The sequence below is a fragment of the Haliotis asinina genome, chromosome 7 (assembly GCF_037392515.1).
Source record: "Haliotis asinina isolate JCU_RB_2024 chromosome 7, JCU_Hal_asi_v2, whole genome shotgun sequence".
Taxonomy (NCBI): domain Eukaryota; kingdom Metazoa; phylum Mollusca; class Gastropoda; order Lepetellida; family Haliotidae; genus Haliotis; species Haliotis asinina.
The window spans coordinates 50,178,811-50,198,819 of NC_090286.1; the positions used below are offsets into that span (position 1 = coordinate 50,178,811).

Genomic DNA, 20,009 nt, shown 5'->3' on the forward strand with positions numbered 1-20,009 from the left:
ACGTGATCGGAATGGGAGGGGGTGGTGGTGGGTGTATTTCAAAGTCTGCAAGCACGTAGAACTAATCAAGACGTTTCGTACATTATCTGACTAATCTAGACAGGAACTTTGTTTTAACTAAGGAAAATATTGTGGTTCAGGGACTGTGAGACAGACTAGTTCAGATACAAGACAGTCTGGGTTACCGTGTTATGTCAAGCGGGTCACCTAGCAGGGTAGATATTCAGAACAGCTTCAGTGCCAGCATGGTGACAACCGTCCAGTGATAACACATCTCAAAATGAATCCTGGAGTCTACCTTGCCTTGATTTTAGGATTTTATTCAGTGGCCTGCCAGGATGTTTTTGTGACCGTGAATGAAGGGACTTTGCGTGGAAGTCTAACCCGAGTTGAAGACAAGGATTTGGAGGTTTATCTGGGTGTCCCATATGCAGAGCCCCCTGTAGGTAGGTCGCCGTCATCGTGATATTCATTCACTGTAATGACACGCCAACCAACACAGGTTATCAAGATAGCGGAAGGGCATTTGTGAGATTTAACACTTGTCACGAACTGTTTTATAAATGAAAATTTAATTCTTTTCAAAAAGGTCTTTTGCAGTCATTTTTGACATACTTCAGACCAACTGTATGCCGTTATTTTAGCCATACGTTCAAAAAGGAGCCTCTTGTGGTCGTTTTGTCATACGTCCAGAAAAGAGCCTCATGCAGTCATTTTAACCATTCTCCCAGCAATAAGACTACTAACAGTCATTTTCTTTTACCAAACATGTAACGAAAGGGAGTATTGTTTCCATTTCATCCATCCTTTCGACACAAGGGTCTGTCGCAGGGATTTTAGTCATGTTTTCAACGAAAGGTCTATTGCAGACATTGTAACCATACTTACAGCTAAAGGTCTATCGCAGGCATCTTAACCATTACATCGGACGTTACAGTGTAACCATCTACAGGACCGATCATTACACAGCTGAGAAATCCAACCCGAATTTCTGCAGATGTCAGTCGATGCTAAAACACACATATTCATTACGTTTGCCTTGCTATCTAGTCAGAGTGTCTACTTATTCGTGTAGGTGAAAGGAGGTTCCAACGGCCCGTCTCTCCAAGCAGTTGGGAGGGGCCCCGAGACGCCACATTGTACGGACCAGCATGTCTTCAAAGGGACCTCAAGCCACAGTTCAATGTGACGATGGGTGAAGACTGCCTGTACTTGAATGTGTACACGTCTGCGGTATGACTCCTGGATTATTGACATTGGTATCAATTTCATGTCATTGTTTGCTTTAAGAAAGGCCGTCAGTCACATTAGGGTAAATAATGGCTTGTATATACGTACTGCAAACATGTTCACGTTGTTTACGAGTGAGTGAGTTTTGTTTTACGCCGCTTTTATCAGTATTCCAGCAATATCACGGCGCTGGACACCAGAAATAGACTTTACACGTTGCACCAATGTGGGGCGTCGAACCAGGCCTTTGGCGTGACGAGTGAACTCTTTAACCACTAGGCTACCCCACCGCCTCACGTTACTGTAATATTTATACAATCAAACATCGTTATATTGGAGGTCAAATGTTGTCAAAAATCCCCGATTTTTATAGCTGCTGATCACGCACTGTGCATATTGTATTCCACTGTCCGTACCAAGATGGATGTGCTGCGGTGTCATTCACCTTCGGTTCTGCACTGGGTTAACTAAAGTGGTCCAAGTAGGTCACTTGCATATTGGGGGTTCTCATACTAACTTGAGACATATAGGTGAAATATGTTCGAAGCGCCATTGAGTTTCACTCACTCACTCATTGTTCTGTGTTGTAGAGATCCAAATCCGAGGCGACTCTCCCTGTTGTGGTATTCATTCATGGTGGAACATTCTTGACCGGATCTGGTTCATTCTTCAACCCATCCATGTTAGCTGTCAGGGACGTTGTCATGGTGACCATAAACTACAGACTTAACGTTCTAGGTGAACACTTTTCGCGGTCACCAGTTCTGAACACCGTTTGTATCCAGTGTATTAAGACTATTATAGACAATTGCAGTGATTAACCGAGAAGAACATCCGAATCTCAAACTAGAAACTGGGTGGAGGGAGGGGTGACTTATTTTGTACGCAAATTATTATATTGTGGGTATTATAAGATTGTGCATAAAATCATCATCACCCTCGTTGCCATAAATTGTGATCGGACAGTAACAATGAAAGACACCCAACGAGTGATTGTGTGAAACGATAGGTGAGTGAGTGAGCTATCTAACGATGAAGCAACCTCTATGTGTGTTCCAGGCTTCCTGTCTACTGGAGATGCTGCTGCCCCGGGGAATTTTGGCATGATGGATCAGGTGATGGCCTTGACCTGGATCCGGGACAATATTGCCAAGTTCGGTGGTAACCCTGGTGACGTTACAATCATGGGTTACAGCGCCGGATCTGCTAGCGTGTCCCTCCATCTGTTGTCGCCACTGTCCAGGGGTATATGACGTCACAATGATCTTCTTTAACGTACACGCGTGTAATATATTTTCTTATTTATCAATTGCGTCATGGATTGGCTTCGAAATATCAAAATTTACCTGCATATGCGTTATTACAACAAATTTGTTTTGTTCGAGGTCAATTCGAAATGTAAATCTACGCGTTGTGTATTTATAGGGTTGTTCCGCAAGGTCATTGCTCAGAGCGGTAGTAGCATGGCTGACTGGGCGGCGGCAAGTCCTCACGATGAAGTGTCGCCAAGAGACGTGGCCTTCACCTTGGCTAGCGAGGTCAATTGTACCGGATCAGATTCCGAAACTGTGGTTACCTGTCTACGAGGGGTCAGCGTAGAAGACATCGTTAACGCCGGCAGAAATATTCCGGTTGGTAATGTTGGGTATTAATTACGCTAATTGTTAATCTAAGTTTTCTGCAAAATATTGTTGAGCGATGACGTTTTGCATGCAATTCTGAAATTGAAAAAATGTTAAGTTCATTTACGGCAATTCATAATTTATTTTTACAGGAAACACATGCTTTTATTATTTATAGTTCATGCCTCGGATAAGTAGCTCAATCAGAAAATAAAATAGCTAGTGTTATGCATTTTAGACCTACATCTTAGAGGTACGCAATATATTGTACTTAAATTCGCCACTACTTTATGGAGAGACGAGTGTCATCGCAAGGTGTCCTGGTGATGTGTAGTTCTCCTGTTATTCTCACTATTAGTCAGTTATGGCGAGTTTTGTACCTCAAGACGTAAGTCACTAACAAGGGTCGTACAGATGTTCAGAAAAATGTGGAAGCATTTTAGTACCATTGTGTAATTTTTGTTATCGCCTGCGTGATGATACTTATGCTCTAGGAAAGTGATATATAGTAGTGTATGGGGCGTCTGTTTCCTTTTGGTGTTTTCACAAATGAAATCAATTCAGGTGTCACTTTATAAACAACCAAATAGTTTTATTTAACTAAATTTCGACATTTGCAAATGAAGCGCTATCGCCCAGAATGTTCTGATAGTGCTTCAATAACGACATAACTCATTCATTATTTATGAAGCCAAAGGTTGTATGAAACATACCGCTGCGTATTGTCGAGTAATCGAGAAAGTATGGTTACCTACTGCTTAATTCGATACTAGATTATACCTTCTCCTAAGCAGATAATAATGCCATATACACACTTTATGTATCATCTACGTGCACGTAAGTATCATGTACTGTCACTAATACGCCCCCGCAATAACAGAAGTTGAATACATTCTAAAATCTCTAAAGATAAATATTTCTTTGGTTCCTGGCTTCCACTTTCAGCGTCCACCAAGAAGGTTCACCTGGTCCCCGGTTATTGAGACGCTCTACGGCTTTCTCCCAGACTCCCCCCGGGCCCTGGCTGAAAGGGGTCAGGCAGCAAATGTTCCGATCATGATCGGAGTAAACAAAGACGAATTTTCCAGATCGGTTGGTGAGCCTGAATGAGACACCCCCTGTTTGAGACAATGTAACGTTCAAAATACCACGTAATTATTTGGGGACGTTTCAAAAAGTACAGTTATTTTCGTTTGTATTGGTTGATTTTTGCAAAAGGATTTAGGATTTTCTTAGCATGTCTTAGTTTCTCTATTCACTTGTGTGCGTACTACTTTCTTCCGTAACCAAACGTATAAGGAACTAAATTTATCTAATAATATGTTTGTGCATAAGGTGTTTTGCCAAAATGCATGCTGCAATTCCTTGGGACTCTCTTCAGTAGTTGGGTTTATGTACATGGTATGATGTTTTGAGTGTTCAAAACATTTTAGAAGCATCTGACAGTTTTACATTCGCATACTTGGAAAATGACCAACAATCGAATTCTGTGATTTGAAATTTTACCATAATATTGAAAACTCTGCTGGAATGTACCGTCTAAATCTTTCACTGATTGAAATTCTGATGTCGTACATAGCTGTACTTCCGGGGTCAAACGACGGAGTAAATGCCAGCGTGTTTAGAAACAAGATCTTTGAGTTTGCCTCAGAGGGTTATCCCGGATACAAGTACACTGTATCGATGGCTATGGCGAAAACGTACTTGAAGTACTGGATGGATCATTTGGCTGTAAGGGCGTCCTATGTCAATGTAAGTGCACTTGAAGTGGAGAAACTGTTGGAAACAGTTGGATGTGAGTGCGTCTTATGTCAGTATAAATGTACTTGAAGTAGAGAAACTGCTAGGATCAGTTGGTTGTAAGGGCGTCCTATGTCAAGTGCACTTGAAGTGGAGAAACGTCATAACACACAGATGAAAGTGTAAAAGCGCATCTCAGACCATAAGTGTAAAGGACAGATGAGGTCGTTCGACTGAAAAAATGATAGAGGTTCAGAAGTGGACTTCAGAAACAGTTCAGACAGATCCGTTTCACGACAAAGCTAATATTCATACTGATGTCTTTTTCTAGTTCCTGACCGACTATTATTTTACTGCGCCTGCCATTTTGGAGAGCGAGCTTCTGACCAGTCGGCCAGGCAGAAGGCCACTATACTTCTACCGGCTGGCTCACAGACCGGCCAACAATCCTGACCCTCAGTGGCAAGGTGCGTGTAGTTCCCAGTGGTCTTGGTTTGCTCGATCTTGTGGAACTTGTTCACAGGATGTCCTTGTGGATCTTGTGGTCGTCAAACTCGCAGATGACCAGTAAAGACAATGCAGACCCGACCAAAATATACCCATTGCTGTATGTTAATAGAGTATTCATATATAAAGAAGGACATGTTTGCATCCCTTATTAAGGTACAATAGCCCTGTATGATGTATGATGATCACCACACGTCTCACTCCTTTCACATCCAATATGAGATATATTCTTGATCAGCCTTACATTATGTATATAGAGCATCGAGCTCCTAATCCCATTCATATCCAATATGAGATATATTCTTGATCAGCCTTACATTATGTATATAGAACATCGAGCTCCTAATCCCATTCATATCCAATATGAGATATATTCTTGATCAGCCTTACATTATGTATATAGAGCATCGAGCTCCTAATCCCATTCATATCCAATATGAGGTATATTCTTGATCAGCCTTACATTAGGTATATAGAGCATCGAGCTCCTAATCCCATTCATATCCAATATGAGATATATTCTTGATCAGCCTTACATTATGTATATAGAGCATCGAGCTCCTAACCCCATTCATATCCAATATGAGATATATTCTTGATCAGCCTTACATCAGGTATATAGAGCATCGAGCTCCTAACCCCATTCATATCCAATATGAGATATATTCTTGATCAGCCTTACATTATGTATATAGAGCATCGAGCTCCTAATCCCATTCATATCCAATATGAGATATATTCTTGATCAGCCTTACATTATGTATATAGAGCATCGAGCTCCTAATCCCATTCATATCCAATATGAGATATGTTCTTGATCAGCCTTACATTATGTATATAGAGCATCGAGTTCCTAACCCTATTCATATACAATTTAATATTCAGTCCAATATGAGATATATTCTTGATCAGCCTTACATTATGTATATAGAGCATCGAGCTCCTAACCCCATTCATATCCAATATCAGATATGTTCTTGATCAGCCTTACATTATGTATATAAAGCATCGAGTTCCTAACCCTATTCATATACAATTTAAGATATATTCTTGATCAGCCTTACATCATGTATATAGAGCATCGAGCTCCTAATCCCATTCATATCCAATATGAGATATATTCTTGATCAGCCTTACATTATGTATATAGAGCATCGAACTCCTAATCCCATTCATATCCAATATGAGATATATTCTTGATCAGCCTTACATTATGTATATAGAGCATCGAGCTCCTAATCCCATTCATATCCAATATGAGATATATTCTTGATCAGCCTTACATTATGTATATAGAGCATCGAGCTCCTAATCCCATTCATATCAAATATGAGGTATATTCTTGATCAGCCTTACATTATGTATATAGAGCATCGAGCTCCTAATCCCATTCATATCCAATATGAGATATATTCTTGATCAGCCTTACATTATGTATATAGAGCATCGAGCTCCTAACCCCATTCATATCCAATATGAGATATATTCTTGATCAGCCTTACATTAGGTATATAGAGCATCGAGCTCCTAACCCCATTCATATCCAATATGAGATATATTCTTGATCAGCCTTACATTATGTATATAGAGCATCGAGCTCCTAATCCCATTCATATCCAATATGAGATATATTCTTGATCAGCCTTACATTATGTATATAGAGCATCGAGCTCCTAATCCCATTCATATCCAATATGAGATATGTTCTTGATCAGCCTTACATTATGTATATAGAGCATCGAGTTCCTAACCCTATTCATATACAATTTAATATTCAGTCCAATATGAGATATATTCTTGATCAGCCTTACATTATGTATATAGAGCATCGAGCTCCTAACCCCATTCATATCCAATATGAGATATGTTCTTGATCAGCCTTACATTATGTATATAAAGCATCGAGTTCCTAACCCTATTCATATACAATTTAAGATATATTCTTGATCAGCCTTACATCATGTATATAGAGCATCGAGCTCCTAATCCCATTCATTTCCAATATGAGATATATTCTTGATCAGCCTTACATTATGTATATAGAGCATCGAGCTCCTAATCCCATTCATATCCAATATGAGGTATATTCTTGATCAGCCTTACATTATGTATATAGAGCATCGAGCTCCTAACCCCTTTCATATCCAATATGAGATATATTCTTGATCAGCCTTACATTATGTATATAGAGCATCGAGCTCCTAACCCCATTCATATCCAATATGAGATATATTCTTGATCAGCCTTAAATCATGTATATAGAGCATCGAGCTCCTAACCCCATTCATATCCAATATGAGATATATTCTTGATCAGCCTTACATTATGTATATAGAGCATCGAGCTCCTAACTCCATTCATATCCAATATGAGATATATTCTTGATCAGCCTTACATTATGTATATAGAGCATCGAGCTCCTAACCCCATTCATATCCAATATGAGATATATTCTTGATCAGCCTTACATCATGTATATAGAGCATCGAGCTCCTAATCCCATTCATATCCAATATGAGATATATTCTTGATCAGCCTTACATTATGTATATAGAGCATCGAGCTCCTAATCCCATTCATATCCAATATGAGATATATTCTTGATGAGTCTTACATCATGTATATAGAGCATCGAGCTCTTAACCCCATTCATATCCAATATGAGATATGTTCTTGATCAGCCTTACATTATGTATATAGAGCATCGAGCTCCTAACCCCATTCATATCCAATATGAGATATGTTCTTGATCTGTCTTACATTATGTATATAGAGCATCGAGCTCCTAACTCCATTCATATCCAATATGAGATATATTCTTCATCAGCCTTACATTATGTATATAGAGCATCGAGCTCCTAACCCCATTCATATCCAATATGAGATATATTCTTGATCAACCTTACATCATGTATATAGAGCATCGAGCTCCTAACCCCATTCATATCCAATATGAGATATGTTCTTGATCAGCCTTACATCATGTATATAGAGCATCGAGCTCCTAATCCCATTCATATCCAATATGAGATATATTCTTGATCAACCTTACATCATGTATATAGAGCATCGAGCTCCTAACCCCATTCATATCCAATATGAGATATATTCTTGATCAGCCTTACATTATATATATAGAGCATCGAGCTCCTAACCCCATTCATATCCAATATGAGATATGTTCTTGATCAGCCTTACATTATGTATATAGAGCATCGAGCTCCTAACTCCATTCACATCCAATATGAGATATGTTCTTGATCAGCCTTACATTATGTATATAGAGCATCGAGCTCCTAATCCCATTCATATCCAATATGAGATATGTTCTTGATCAGCCTTACATTATGTATATAGAGCATCGAGCTCCTAACCCCATTCATATCCAATATGAGATATATTCTTGATCAGCTTTACATTATGTATATAGAGCATCGAGCTCCTAACCCCATTCATATCCAATATGAGATATGTTCTTGATCAGCCTTACATTATGTATATAGAGCATCGAGCTCCTAACTCCATTCACATCCAATATGAGATATGTTCTTGATCAGCCTTACATTATGTATATAGAGCATCGAGCTCCTAATCCCATTCATATCCAATATGAGATATATTCTTGATCAGCCTTACATTATGTATATAGAGCATCGAGCTCCTAACCCCATTCATATCCAATATGAGATATATTCTTGATCAGCCTTACATTATGTATATAGAGCATCGAGCTCCTAATCCCATTCATATCCAATATGAGATATATTCTTGATCAGCCTTACATTATGTATATAGAGCATCGAGCTCCTAACCCCATTCATATCCAATATGAGATATATTCTTGATCAGCCTTAAATCATGTATATAGAGCATCGAGCTCCTAACTCCATTCACATCCAATATGAGATATATTCTTGATCAGCCTTACACTATGTATATAAAGCATCGAGTTCCTAACCCTATTCATATACAATTTAATATTCAGTCCAATATGAGATATATTCTTGATCAGCCTTACATTATGTATATAGAGCATCGAGCTCCTAACCCCATTCATATCCAATATGAGATATGTTCTTGATCAGCCTTACATTATGTATATAAAGCATCGAGTTGCTAACCCTATTCATATACAATTTAAGATATATTCTTGATCAGCCTTACATCATGTATATAGAGCATCGAGCTCCTAATCCCATTCATATCCAATATGAGATATATTCTTGATCAGCCTTACATTATGTATATAGAGCATCGAGCTCCTAATCCCATTCATATCCAATATGAGATATATTCTTGATGAGTCTTACATCATGTATATAGAGCATCGAGCTCTTAACCCCATTCATATCCAATATGAGATATGTTCTTGATCAGCCTTACATTATGTATATAGAGCATCGAGCTCCTAACCCCATTCATATCCAATATGAGATATGTTCTTGATCTGTCTTACATTATGTATATAGAGCATCGAGCTCCTAACTCCATTCATATCCAATATGAGATATATTCTTCATCAGCCTTACATTATGTATATAGAGCATCGAGCTCCTAACCCCATTCATATCCAATATGAGATATATTCTTGATCAACCTTACATCATGTATATAGAGCATCGAGCTCCTAACCCCATTCATATCCAATATGAGATATGTTCTTGATCAGCCTTACATCATGTATATAGAGCATCGAGCTCCTAATCCCATTCATATCCAATATGAGATATATTCTTGATCAACCTTACATCATGTATATAGAGCATCGAGCTCCTAACCCCATTCATATCCAATATGAGATATATTCTTGATCAGCCTTACATTATATATATAGAGCATCGAGCTCCTAACCCCATTCATATCCAATATGAGATATGTTCTTGATCAGCCTTACATTATGTATATAGAGCATCGAGCTCCTAACTCCATTCACATCCAATATGAGATATGTTCTTGATCAGCCTTACATTATGTATATAGAGCATCGAGCTCCTAATCCCATTCATATCCAATATGAGATATGTTCTTGATCAGCCTTACATTATGTATATAGAGCATCGAGCTCCTAACCCCATTCATATCCAATATGAGATATATTCTTGATCAGCTTTACATTATGTATATAGAGCATCGAGCTCCTAACCCCATTCATATCCAATATGAGATATGTTCTTGATCAGCCTTACATTATGTATATAGAGCATCGAGCTCCTAACTCCATTCACATCCAATATGAGATATGTTCTTGATCAGCCTTACATTATGTATATAGAGCATCGAGCTCCTAATCCCATTCATATCCAATATGAGATATATTCTTGATCAGCCTTACATTATGTATATAGAGCATCGAGCTCCTAACCCCATTCATATCCAATATGAGATATATTCTTGATCAGCCTTACATTATGTATATAGAGCATCGAGCTCCTAATCCCATTCATATCCAATATGAGATATATTCTTGATCAGCCTTACATTATGTATATAGAGCATCGAGCTCCTAACCCCATTCATATCCAATATGAGATATATTCTTGATCAGCCTTAAATCATGTATATAGAGCATCGAGCTCCTAACTCCATTCACATCCAATATGAGATATATTCTTGATCAGCCTTACACTATGTATATAAAGCATCGAGTTCCTAACCCTATTCATATACAATTTAATATTCAGTCCAATATGAGATATATTCTTGATCAGCCTTACATTATGTATATAGAGCATCGAGCTCCTAACCCCATTCATATCCAATATGAGATATGTTCTTGATCAGCCTTACATTATGTATATAAAGCATCGAGTTGCTAACCCTATTCATATACAATTTAAGATATATTCTTGATCAGCCTTACATCATGTATATAGAGCATCGAGCTCCTAATCCCATTCATATCCAATATGAGATATATTCTTGATCAGCCTTACATTATGTATATAGAGCATCGAGCTCCTAATCCCATTCATATCCAATATGAGATATATTCTTGATCAGCCTTACATTATGTATATAGAACATCGAGCTCCTAATGCCATTCATATCCAATATGAGATATATTCTTGATCAGCCTTACATTATGTATATAGAGCATCGAGCTCCTAATCCCATTCATATCCAATATGAGATATATTCTTGATCAGCCTTACATTATGTATATAGAGCATCGAGCTCCTAATCCCATTCATATCCAATATGAGATATATTCTTGATCAGCCTTACATTATGTATATAGAGCATCGAGCTCCTAACCCCTTTCATATCCAATATGAGATATATTCTTGATCAGCCTTACATTATGTATATAGTGCATCGAGCTCCTAACCCCATTCATATCCAATATGAGATATATTCTTGATCAGCCTTAAATCATGTATATAGAGCATCGAGCTCCTAACTCCATTCATATCCAATATGAGATATATTCTTGATCAGCCTTACATTATGTATATAGAGCATCGAGCTCCTAACTCCATTCATATCCAATATGAGATATATTCTTGATCAGCCTTACATTATGTATATAGAGCATCGAGCTCCTAATCCCATTCATATCCAATATGAGATATATTCTTGATCAGCCTTACATTATGTATATAGAGCATCGAGCTCCTAATCCCATTCATATCCAATATGAGATATATTCTTGATCAGCCTTACATTATGTATATAGAGCATCGAGCTCCTAATCCCATTCACATCCAATATGAGATATGTTCTTGATCAGCCTTACATTATGTATATAGAGCATCGAGCTCCTAATCCCATTCATATCCAATATGAGATATATTCTTGATCAGCCTTACATTATGTATATAGAGCATCGAGCTCCTAACCCCATTCATATCCAATATGAGATATATTCTTGATCAGCCTTAAATCATGTATATAGAGCATCGAGCTCCTAACTCCATTCACATCCAATATGAGATATATTCTTGATCAGCCTTACACTATGTATATAAAGCATCGAGTTCCTAACCCTATTCATATACAATTTAATATTCAGTCCAATATGAGATATATTCTTGATCAGCCTTACATTATGTATATAGAGCATCGAGCTCCTAACCCCATTCATATCCAATATGAGATATGTTCTTGATCAGCCTTACATTATGTATATAAAGCATCGAGTTGCTAACCCTATTCATATACAATTTAAGATATATTCTTGATCAGCCTTACATCATGTATATAGAGCATCGAGCTCCTAATCCCATTCATATCCAATATGAGATATATTCTTGATCAGCCTTACATTATGTATATAGAGCATCGAGCTCCTAATCCCATTCATATCCAATATGAGATATATTCTTGATCAGCCTTACATTATGTATATAGAACATCGAGCTCCTAATGCCATTCATATCCAATATGAGATATATTCTTGATCAGCCTTACATTATGTATATAGAGCATCGAGCTCCTAATCCCATTCATATCCAATATGAGATATATTCTTGATCAGCCTTACATTATGTATATAGAGCATCGAGCTCCTAATCCCATTCATATCCAATATGAGATATATTCTTGATCAGCCTTACATTATGTATATAGAGCATCGAGCTCCTAACCCCTTTCATATCCAATATGAGATATATTCTTGATCAGCCTTACATTATGTATATAGAGCATCGAGCTCCTAACCCCATTCATATCCAATATGAGATATATTCTTGATCAGCCTTAAATCATGTATATAGAGCATCGAGCTCCTAACTCCATTCATATCCAATATGAGATATATTCTTGATCAGCCTTACATTATGTATATAGAGCATCGAGCTCCTAACTCCATTCATATCCAATATGAGATATATTCTTGATCAGCCTTACATTATGTATATAGAGCATCGAGCTCCTAACCCCATTCATATCCAATATGAGATATATTCTTGATCAGCCTTACATTATGTATATAGAGCATCGAGCTCCTAATCCCATTCATATCCAATATGAGATATATTCTTGATCAGCCTTACATTATGTATATAGAGCATCGAGCTCCTAATCCCATTCACATCCAATATGAGATATGTTCTTGATCAGCCGTACATTATGTATATAGAGCATCGAGCTCCTAATCCCATTCATATCCAATATGAGATATGTTCTTGATCAGCCTTACATTATGTATATAGAGCATCGAGCTCCTAACCCCATTCATATCCAATATGAGATATATTCTTGATCAGCTTTACATTATGTATATAGAGCATCGAGCTCCTAACCCCATTCATATCCAATATGAGATATGTTCTTGATCAGCCTTACATTATGTATATAGAGCATCGAGCTCCTAACTCCATTCACATCCAATATGAGATATGTTCTTGATCAGCCTTACATTATGTATATAGAGCATCGAGCTCCTAATCCCATTCATATCCAATATGAGATATATTCTTGATCAGCCTTACATTATGTATATAGAGCATCGAGCTCCTAACCCCATTCATATCCAATATGAGATATATTCTTGATCAGCCTTACATTATGTATATAGAGCATCGAGCTCCTAATCCCATTCATATCCAATATGAGATATATTCTTGATCAGCCTTACATTATGTATATAGAGCATCGAGCTCCTAACCCCATTCATATCCAATATGAGATATATTCTTGATCAGCCTTAAATCATGTATATAGAGCATCGAGCTCCTAACTCCATTCACATCCAATATGAGATATATTCTTGATCAGCCTTACACTATGTATATAAAGCATCGAGTTCCTAACCCTATTCATATACAATTTAATATTCAGTCCAATATGAGATATATTCTTGATCAGCCTTACATTATGTATATAGAGCATCGAGCTCCTAACCCCATTCATATCCAATATGAGATATGTTCTTGATCAGCCTTACATTATGTATATAAAGCATCGAGTTGCTAACCCTATTCATATACAATTTAAGATATATTCTTGATCAGCCTTACATCATGTATATAGAGCATCGAGCTCCTAATCCCATTCATATCCAATATGAGATATATTCTTGATCAGCCTTACATTATGTATATAGAGCATCGAGCTCCTAATCCCATTCATATCCAATATGAGATATATTCTTGATCAGCCTTACATTATGTATATAGAACATCGAGCTCCTAATGCCATTCATATCCAATATGAGATATATTCTTGATCAGCCTTACATTATGTATATAGAGCATCGAGCTCCTAATCCCATTCATATCCAATATGAGATATATTCTTGATCAGCCTTACATTATGTATATAGAGCATCGAGCTCCTAATCCCATTCATATCCAATATGAGATATATTCTTGATCAGCCTTACATTATGTATATAGAGCATCGAGCTCCTAACTCCATTCATATCCAATATGAGATATATTCTTGATCAGCCTTACATTATGTATATAGAGCATCGAGCTCCTAACCCCATTCATATCCAATATGAGATATATTCTTGATCAGCCTTACATTATGTATATAGAGCATCGAGCTCCTAATCCCATTCATATCCAATATGAGATATATTCTTGATCAGCCTTACATTATGTATATAGAGCATCGAGCTCCTAATCCCATTCATATCCAATATGAGATATGTTCTTGATCAGCCTTACATTATGTATATAGAGCATCGAGTTCCTAACCCTATTCATATACAATTTAATATTCAGTCCAATATGAGATATATTCTTGATCAGCCTTACATTATGTATATAGAGCATCGAGCTCCTAACCCCATTCATATCCAATATGAGATATGTTCTTGATCAGCCTTACATTATGTATATAAAGCATCGAGTTCCTAACCCTATTCATATACAATTTAAGATATATTCTTGATCAGCCTTACATCATGTATATAGAGCATCGAGCTCCTAATCCCATTCATATCCAATATGAGATATATTCTTGATCAGCCTTACATTATGTATATAGAGCATCGAGCTCCTAATCCCATTCATATCCAATATGAGATATATTCTTGATCAGCCTTACATTATGTATATAGAACATCGAGCTCCTAATGCCATTCATATCCAATATGAGATATATTCTTGATCAGCCTTACATTATGTATATAGAGCATCGAGCTCCTAATCCCATTCATATCCAATATGAGATATATTCTTGATCAGCCTTACATTATGTATATAGAGCATCGAGCTCCTAATCCCATTCATATCCAATATGAGATATATTCTTGATCAGCCTTACATTATGTATATAGAGCATCGAGCTCCTAACCCCTTTCATATCCAATATGAGATATATTCTTGATCAGCCTTACATTATGTATATAGAGCATCGAGCTCCTAACCCCAATCATATCCAATATGAGATATATTCTTGATCAGCCTTAAATCATGTATATAGAGCATCGAGCTCCTAACTCCATTCATATCCAAAATGAGATATATTCTTGATCAGCCTTACATTATGTATATAGAGCATCGAGCTCCTAACTCCATTCATATCGAATATGAGATATATTCTTGATCAGCCTTACATTATGTATATAGAGCATCGAGCTCCTAACCCCATTCATATCCAATATGAGATATATTCTTGATCAGCCTTACATCATGTATATAGAGCATCGAGCTCCTAATCCCATTCATATCCAATATGAGATATATTCTTGATCAGCCTTACATTATGTATATAGAGCATCGAGCTCCTAATCCCATTCATATCCAATATGAGATATATTCTTGATGAGTCTTACATCATGTATATAGAGCATCGAGCTCCTAACTCCATTCATATCCAATATGAGATATGTTCTTGATCAGCCTTACATTATGTATATAGAGCATCGAGCTCCTAACCCCATTCATATCCAATATGAGATATGTTCTTGATCAGTCTTACATTATGTATATAGAGCATCGAGCTCCTAACTCCATTCATATCCAATATGAGATATATTCTTGATCAGCCTTACATTATGTATATAGAGCATCGAGCTCCTAACCCCATTCATATCCAAAATGAGATATATTCTTGATCAACCTTACATCATGTATATAGAGCATCGAGCACCTAACCCCATTCATATCCAATATGAGATATGTTCTTGATCAGCCTTACATCATGTATATAGAGCATCGAGCTCCTAACCCCTTTCATATCCAATATGAGATATATTCTTGATCAACCTTACATCGGGTATATAGAGCATCGAGCTCCTAACCCCATTCATATCCAATATGAGATATATTCTTGATCAGCCTTACATTATGTATATAGAGCATCGAGCTCCTAACCCCATTCATATCCAATATGAGACATGTTCTTGATCAGCCTTACATTATGTATATAGAGCATCGAGCTCCTAATCCCACTCATATCCAATATGAGATATGTTCTTGATCAGCCTTACATTATGTATATAGAGCATCGAGTTCCTAACCCTATTCATATACAATTTAATATTCAGTCCAATATGAGATATATTCTTGATCAGCCTTACATTATGTATATAGAGCATCGAGCTCCTAACCCCATTCATATCCAATATGAGATATGTTCTTGATCAGCCTTACATTATGTATATAAAGCATCGAGTTCCTAACCCTATTCATATACAATTTAAGATATATTCTTGATCAGCCTTACATCATGTATATAGAGCATCGAGCTCCTAATCCCATTCATATCCAATATGAGATATATTCTTGATCAGCCTTACATTGTGTATATAGAGCATCGAGCTCCTAATCCCATTCATATCCAATATGAGATATATTCTTGATCAGCCTTACATAATGTATATAGAACATCGAGCTCCTAATGCCATTCATATCCAATATGAGATATATTCTTGATCAGCCTTACATTATGTATATAGAGCATCGAGCTCCTAATCCCATTCATATCCAATATGAGATATGTTCTTGATCAGCCTTACATCATGTATATAGAGCATCGAGCTCCTAATCCCATTCATATCCAATATGAGATATATTCTTGATCAACCTTACATCATGTATATAGAGCATCGAGCTCCTAACCCCATTCATATCCAATATGAGATATATTCTTGATCAGCCTTACATTATGTATATAGAGCATCGAGCTCCTAACCCCATTCATATCCAATATGAGATATGTTCTTGATCAGCCTTACATTATGTATATAGAGCATCGAGCTCCTAACTCCATTCACATCCAATATGAGATATGTTCTTGATCAGCCTTACATTATGTATATAGAGCTTCGAGCTCCTAATCCCATTCATATCCAATATGAGATATGTTCTTGATCAGCCTTACATTATGTATATAGAGCATCGAGCTCCTAACCCCATTCATATCCAATATGAGATATATTCTTGATCAGCCTTACATTATGTATATAGAGCATCGAGCTCCTAACCCCATTCATATCCAATATGAGATATGTTCTTGATCAGCCTTACATTATGTATATAGAGCATCGAGCTCCTAGCTCCATTCACATCCAATATGAGATATGTTCTTGATCAGCCTTACATTATGTATATAGAGCATCGAGCTCCTAATCCCATTCATATCCAATATGAGATATGTTCTTGATCAGCCTTACATTATGTATATAGAGCATCGAGCTCCTAACCCCATTCATATCCAATATGAGACATATTCTTGATCAGCCTTACATTATGTATATAGAGTATCGAGCTCCTAATCCCATTCATATCCAATATGAGATATATTCTTGATCAGGCTTACATTATGTATATAGAGCATCGAGCTCCTAACCCCATTCATATCCAATATGAGATATATTCTTGATCAGCCTTAAATCATGTATATAGAGCATCGAGCTCCTAACTCCATTCACATCCAATATGAGATATATTCTTGATCAGCCTTACATTATGTATATAGAGCATCGAGCACCTAACTCCATTCATATCCAATATGAGATATATTCTTGATCAGCCTTACATTATGTATATAGAGCATCGAGCTCCTAATCCCATTCATATCCAATATGAGATATGTTCTTGATCAGCCTTACATTATATATATAGAGTATCGAGCTCCTAATCCCATTCATATCCAATATGAGATATATTCTTGATCAGCCTTACATCAGGTATATAGAGCATCGAGCTCCTAACCCCATTCATATCCAATATGAGATATATTCTTGATCAGCCTTACATTATGTATATAGAGCATCGAGCTCCTAATCCCATTCATATCCAATATGAGATATATTCTTGATCAGCCTTACATTATGTATATAGAGCATCGAGGTCCTAATCCCATTCATATCCAATATGAGATATGTTCTTGATCAGCCTTACATTATGTATATAGAGCATCGAGTTCCTAACCCTATTCATATACAATTTAATATTCAGTCCAATATGAGATATATTCTTGATCAGCCTTACATTATGTATATAGAGCATCGAGCTCCTAACCCCATTCATATCCAATATGAGATATGTTCTTGATCAGCCTTACATTATGTATATAGAGCATCGAGTTCCTAACCCTATTCATATACAATTTAAGATATATTCTTGATCAGCCTTACATCATGTATATAGAGCTTCGAGCTCCTAATCCCATTCATATCCAATATGAGATATATTCTTGATCAGCCTTACATTATGTATATAGAGCATCGAGCTCCTAATCCCATTCATATCCAATATGAGATATATTCTTGATCAGCCTTACATTATGTATATAGAACATCGAGCTCCTAATGCCATTCATATCCAATATGAGATATATTCTTGATCAGCCTTACATTATGTATATAGAGCATCGAGCTCCTAATCCCATTCATATCCAATATGAGATATATTCTTGATCAGCCTTACATTATGTATATAGAGCATCGAGCTCCTAATCCCATTCATATCCAATATGAGATATATTCTTGATCAGCCTTACATTATGTATATAGAGCATCGAGCTCCTAACCCCTTTCATATCCAATATGAGATATATTCTTGATCAGCCTTACATTATGTATATAGAGCATCGAGCTCCTAACCCCATTCATATCCAATATGAGATATATTCTTGATCAGCCTTAAATCATGTATATAGAGCATCGAGCTCCTAACTCCATTCATATCCAATATGAGATATATTCTTGATCAGCCTTACATTATGTATATAGAGCATCGAGCTCCTAACTCCATCCATATCCAATATGAGATATATTCTTGATCAGCCTTACATTATGTATACAGAGCATCGAGCTCCTAACCCCATTCATATCCAATATGAGATATATTCTTGATCAGCCTTACATTATGTATATAGAGCATCGAGCTCCTAATCCCATTCATATCCAATATGAGATATATTCTTGATCAGCCTTACATTATGTATATAGAGCATCGAGCTCCTAATCCCATTCATATCCAATATGAGATATGTTCTTGATCAGCCTTACATTATGTATATAGAGCATCGAGTTCCTAACCCTATTCATATACAATTTAATATTCAGTCCAATATGAGATATATTCTTGATCAGCCTTACATTATGTATATAGAGCATCGAGCTCCTAACCCCATTCATATCCAATATGAGATATGTTCTTGATCAGCCTTACATTATGTATATAGAGCATCGAGTTCCTAACCCTATTCATATACAATTTAAGATATATTCTTGATCAGCCTTACATCATGTATATAGAGCATCGAGCTCCTAATCCCATTCATATCCAATATGAGATATATTCTTGATCAGCCTTACATTATGTATATAGAGCATCGAGCTCCTAATCCCATTCATATCCAATATGAGATATATTCTTGATCAGCCTTACATTATGTATATAGAACATCGAGCTCCTAATGCCATTTATATCCAATATGAGATATATTCTTGATCAGCCTTACATTATGTATATAGAGCATCGAGCTCCTAATCCCATTCATATC

General features: G+C 36.7%; 1 protein-coding gene across 1 annotated transcript in view; it reads left to right on the forward strand.

Annotated features, from left to right (window-relative positions):
- The window catches only part of LOC137291025 (neuroligin-4, Y-linked-like), a 74,700-nt gene continuing 54,691 nt past the window's right edge, over positions 1-20,009 (forward strand). Inside the window, exons 1-8 of the mRNA XM_067822281.1 lie at positions 1-446; positions 1,076-1,233; positions 1,821-1,968; positions 2,290-2,475; positions 2,656-2,861; positions 3,798-3,948; positions 4,432-4,604; positions 4,924-5,059. Coding sequence (XP_067678382.1) covers positions 281-446; positions 1,076-1,233; positions 1,821-1,968; positions 2,290-2,475; positions 2,656-2,861; positions 3,798-3,948; positions 4,432-4,604; positions 4,924-5,059 — 1,324 coding nt within the window. The 5' untranslated portion in view covers positions 1-280. The remainder of the gene's footprint in view (positions 447-1,075; positions 1,234-1,820; positions 1,969-2,289; positions 2,476-2,655; positions 2,862-3,797; positions 3,949-4,431; positions 4,605-4,923; positions 5,060-20,009) is intronic.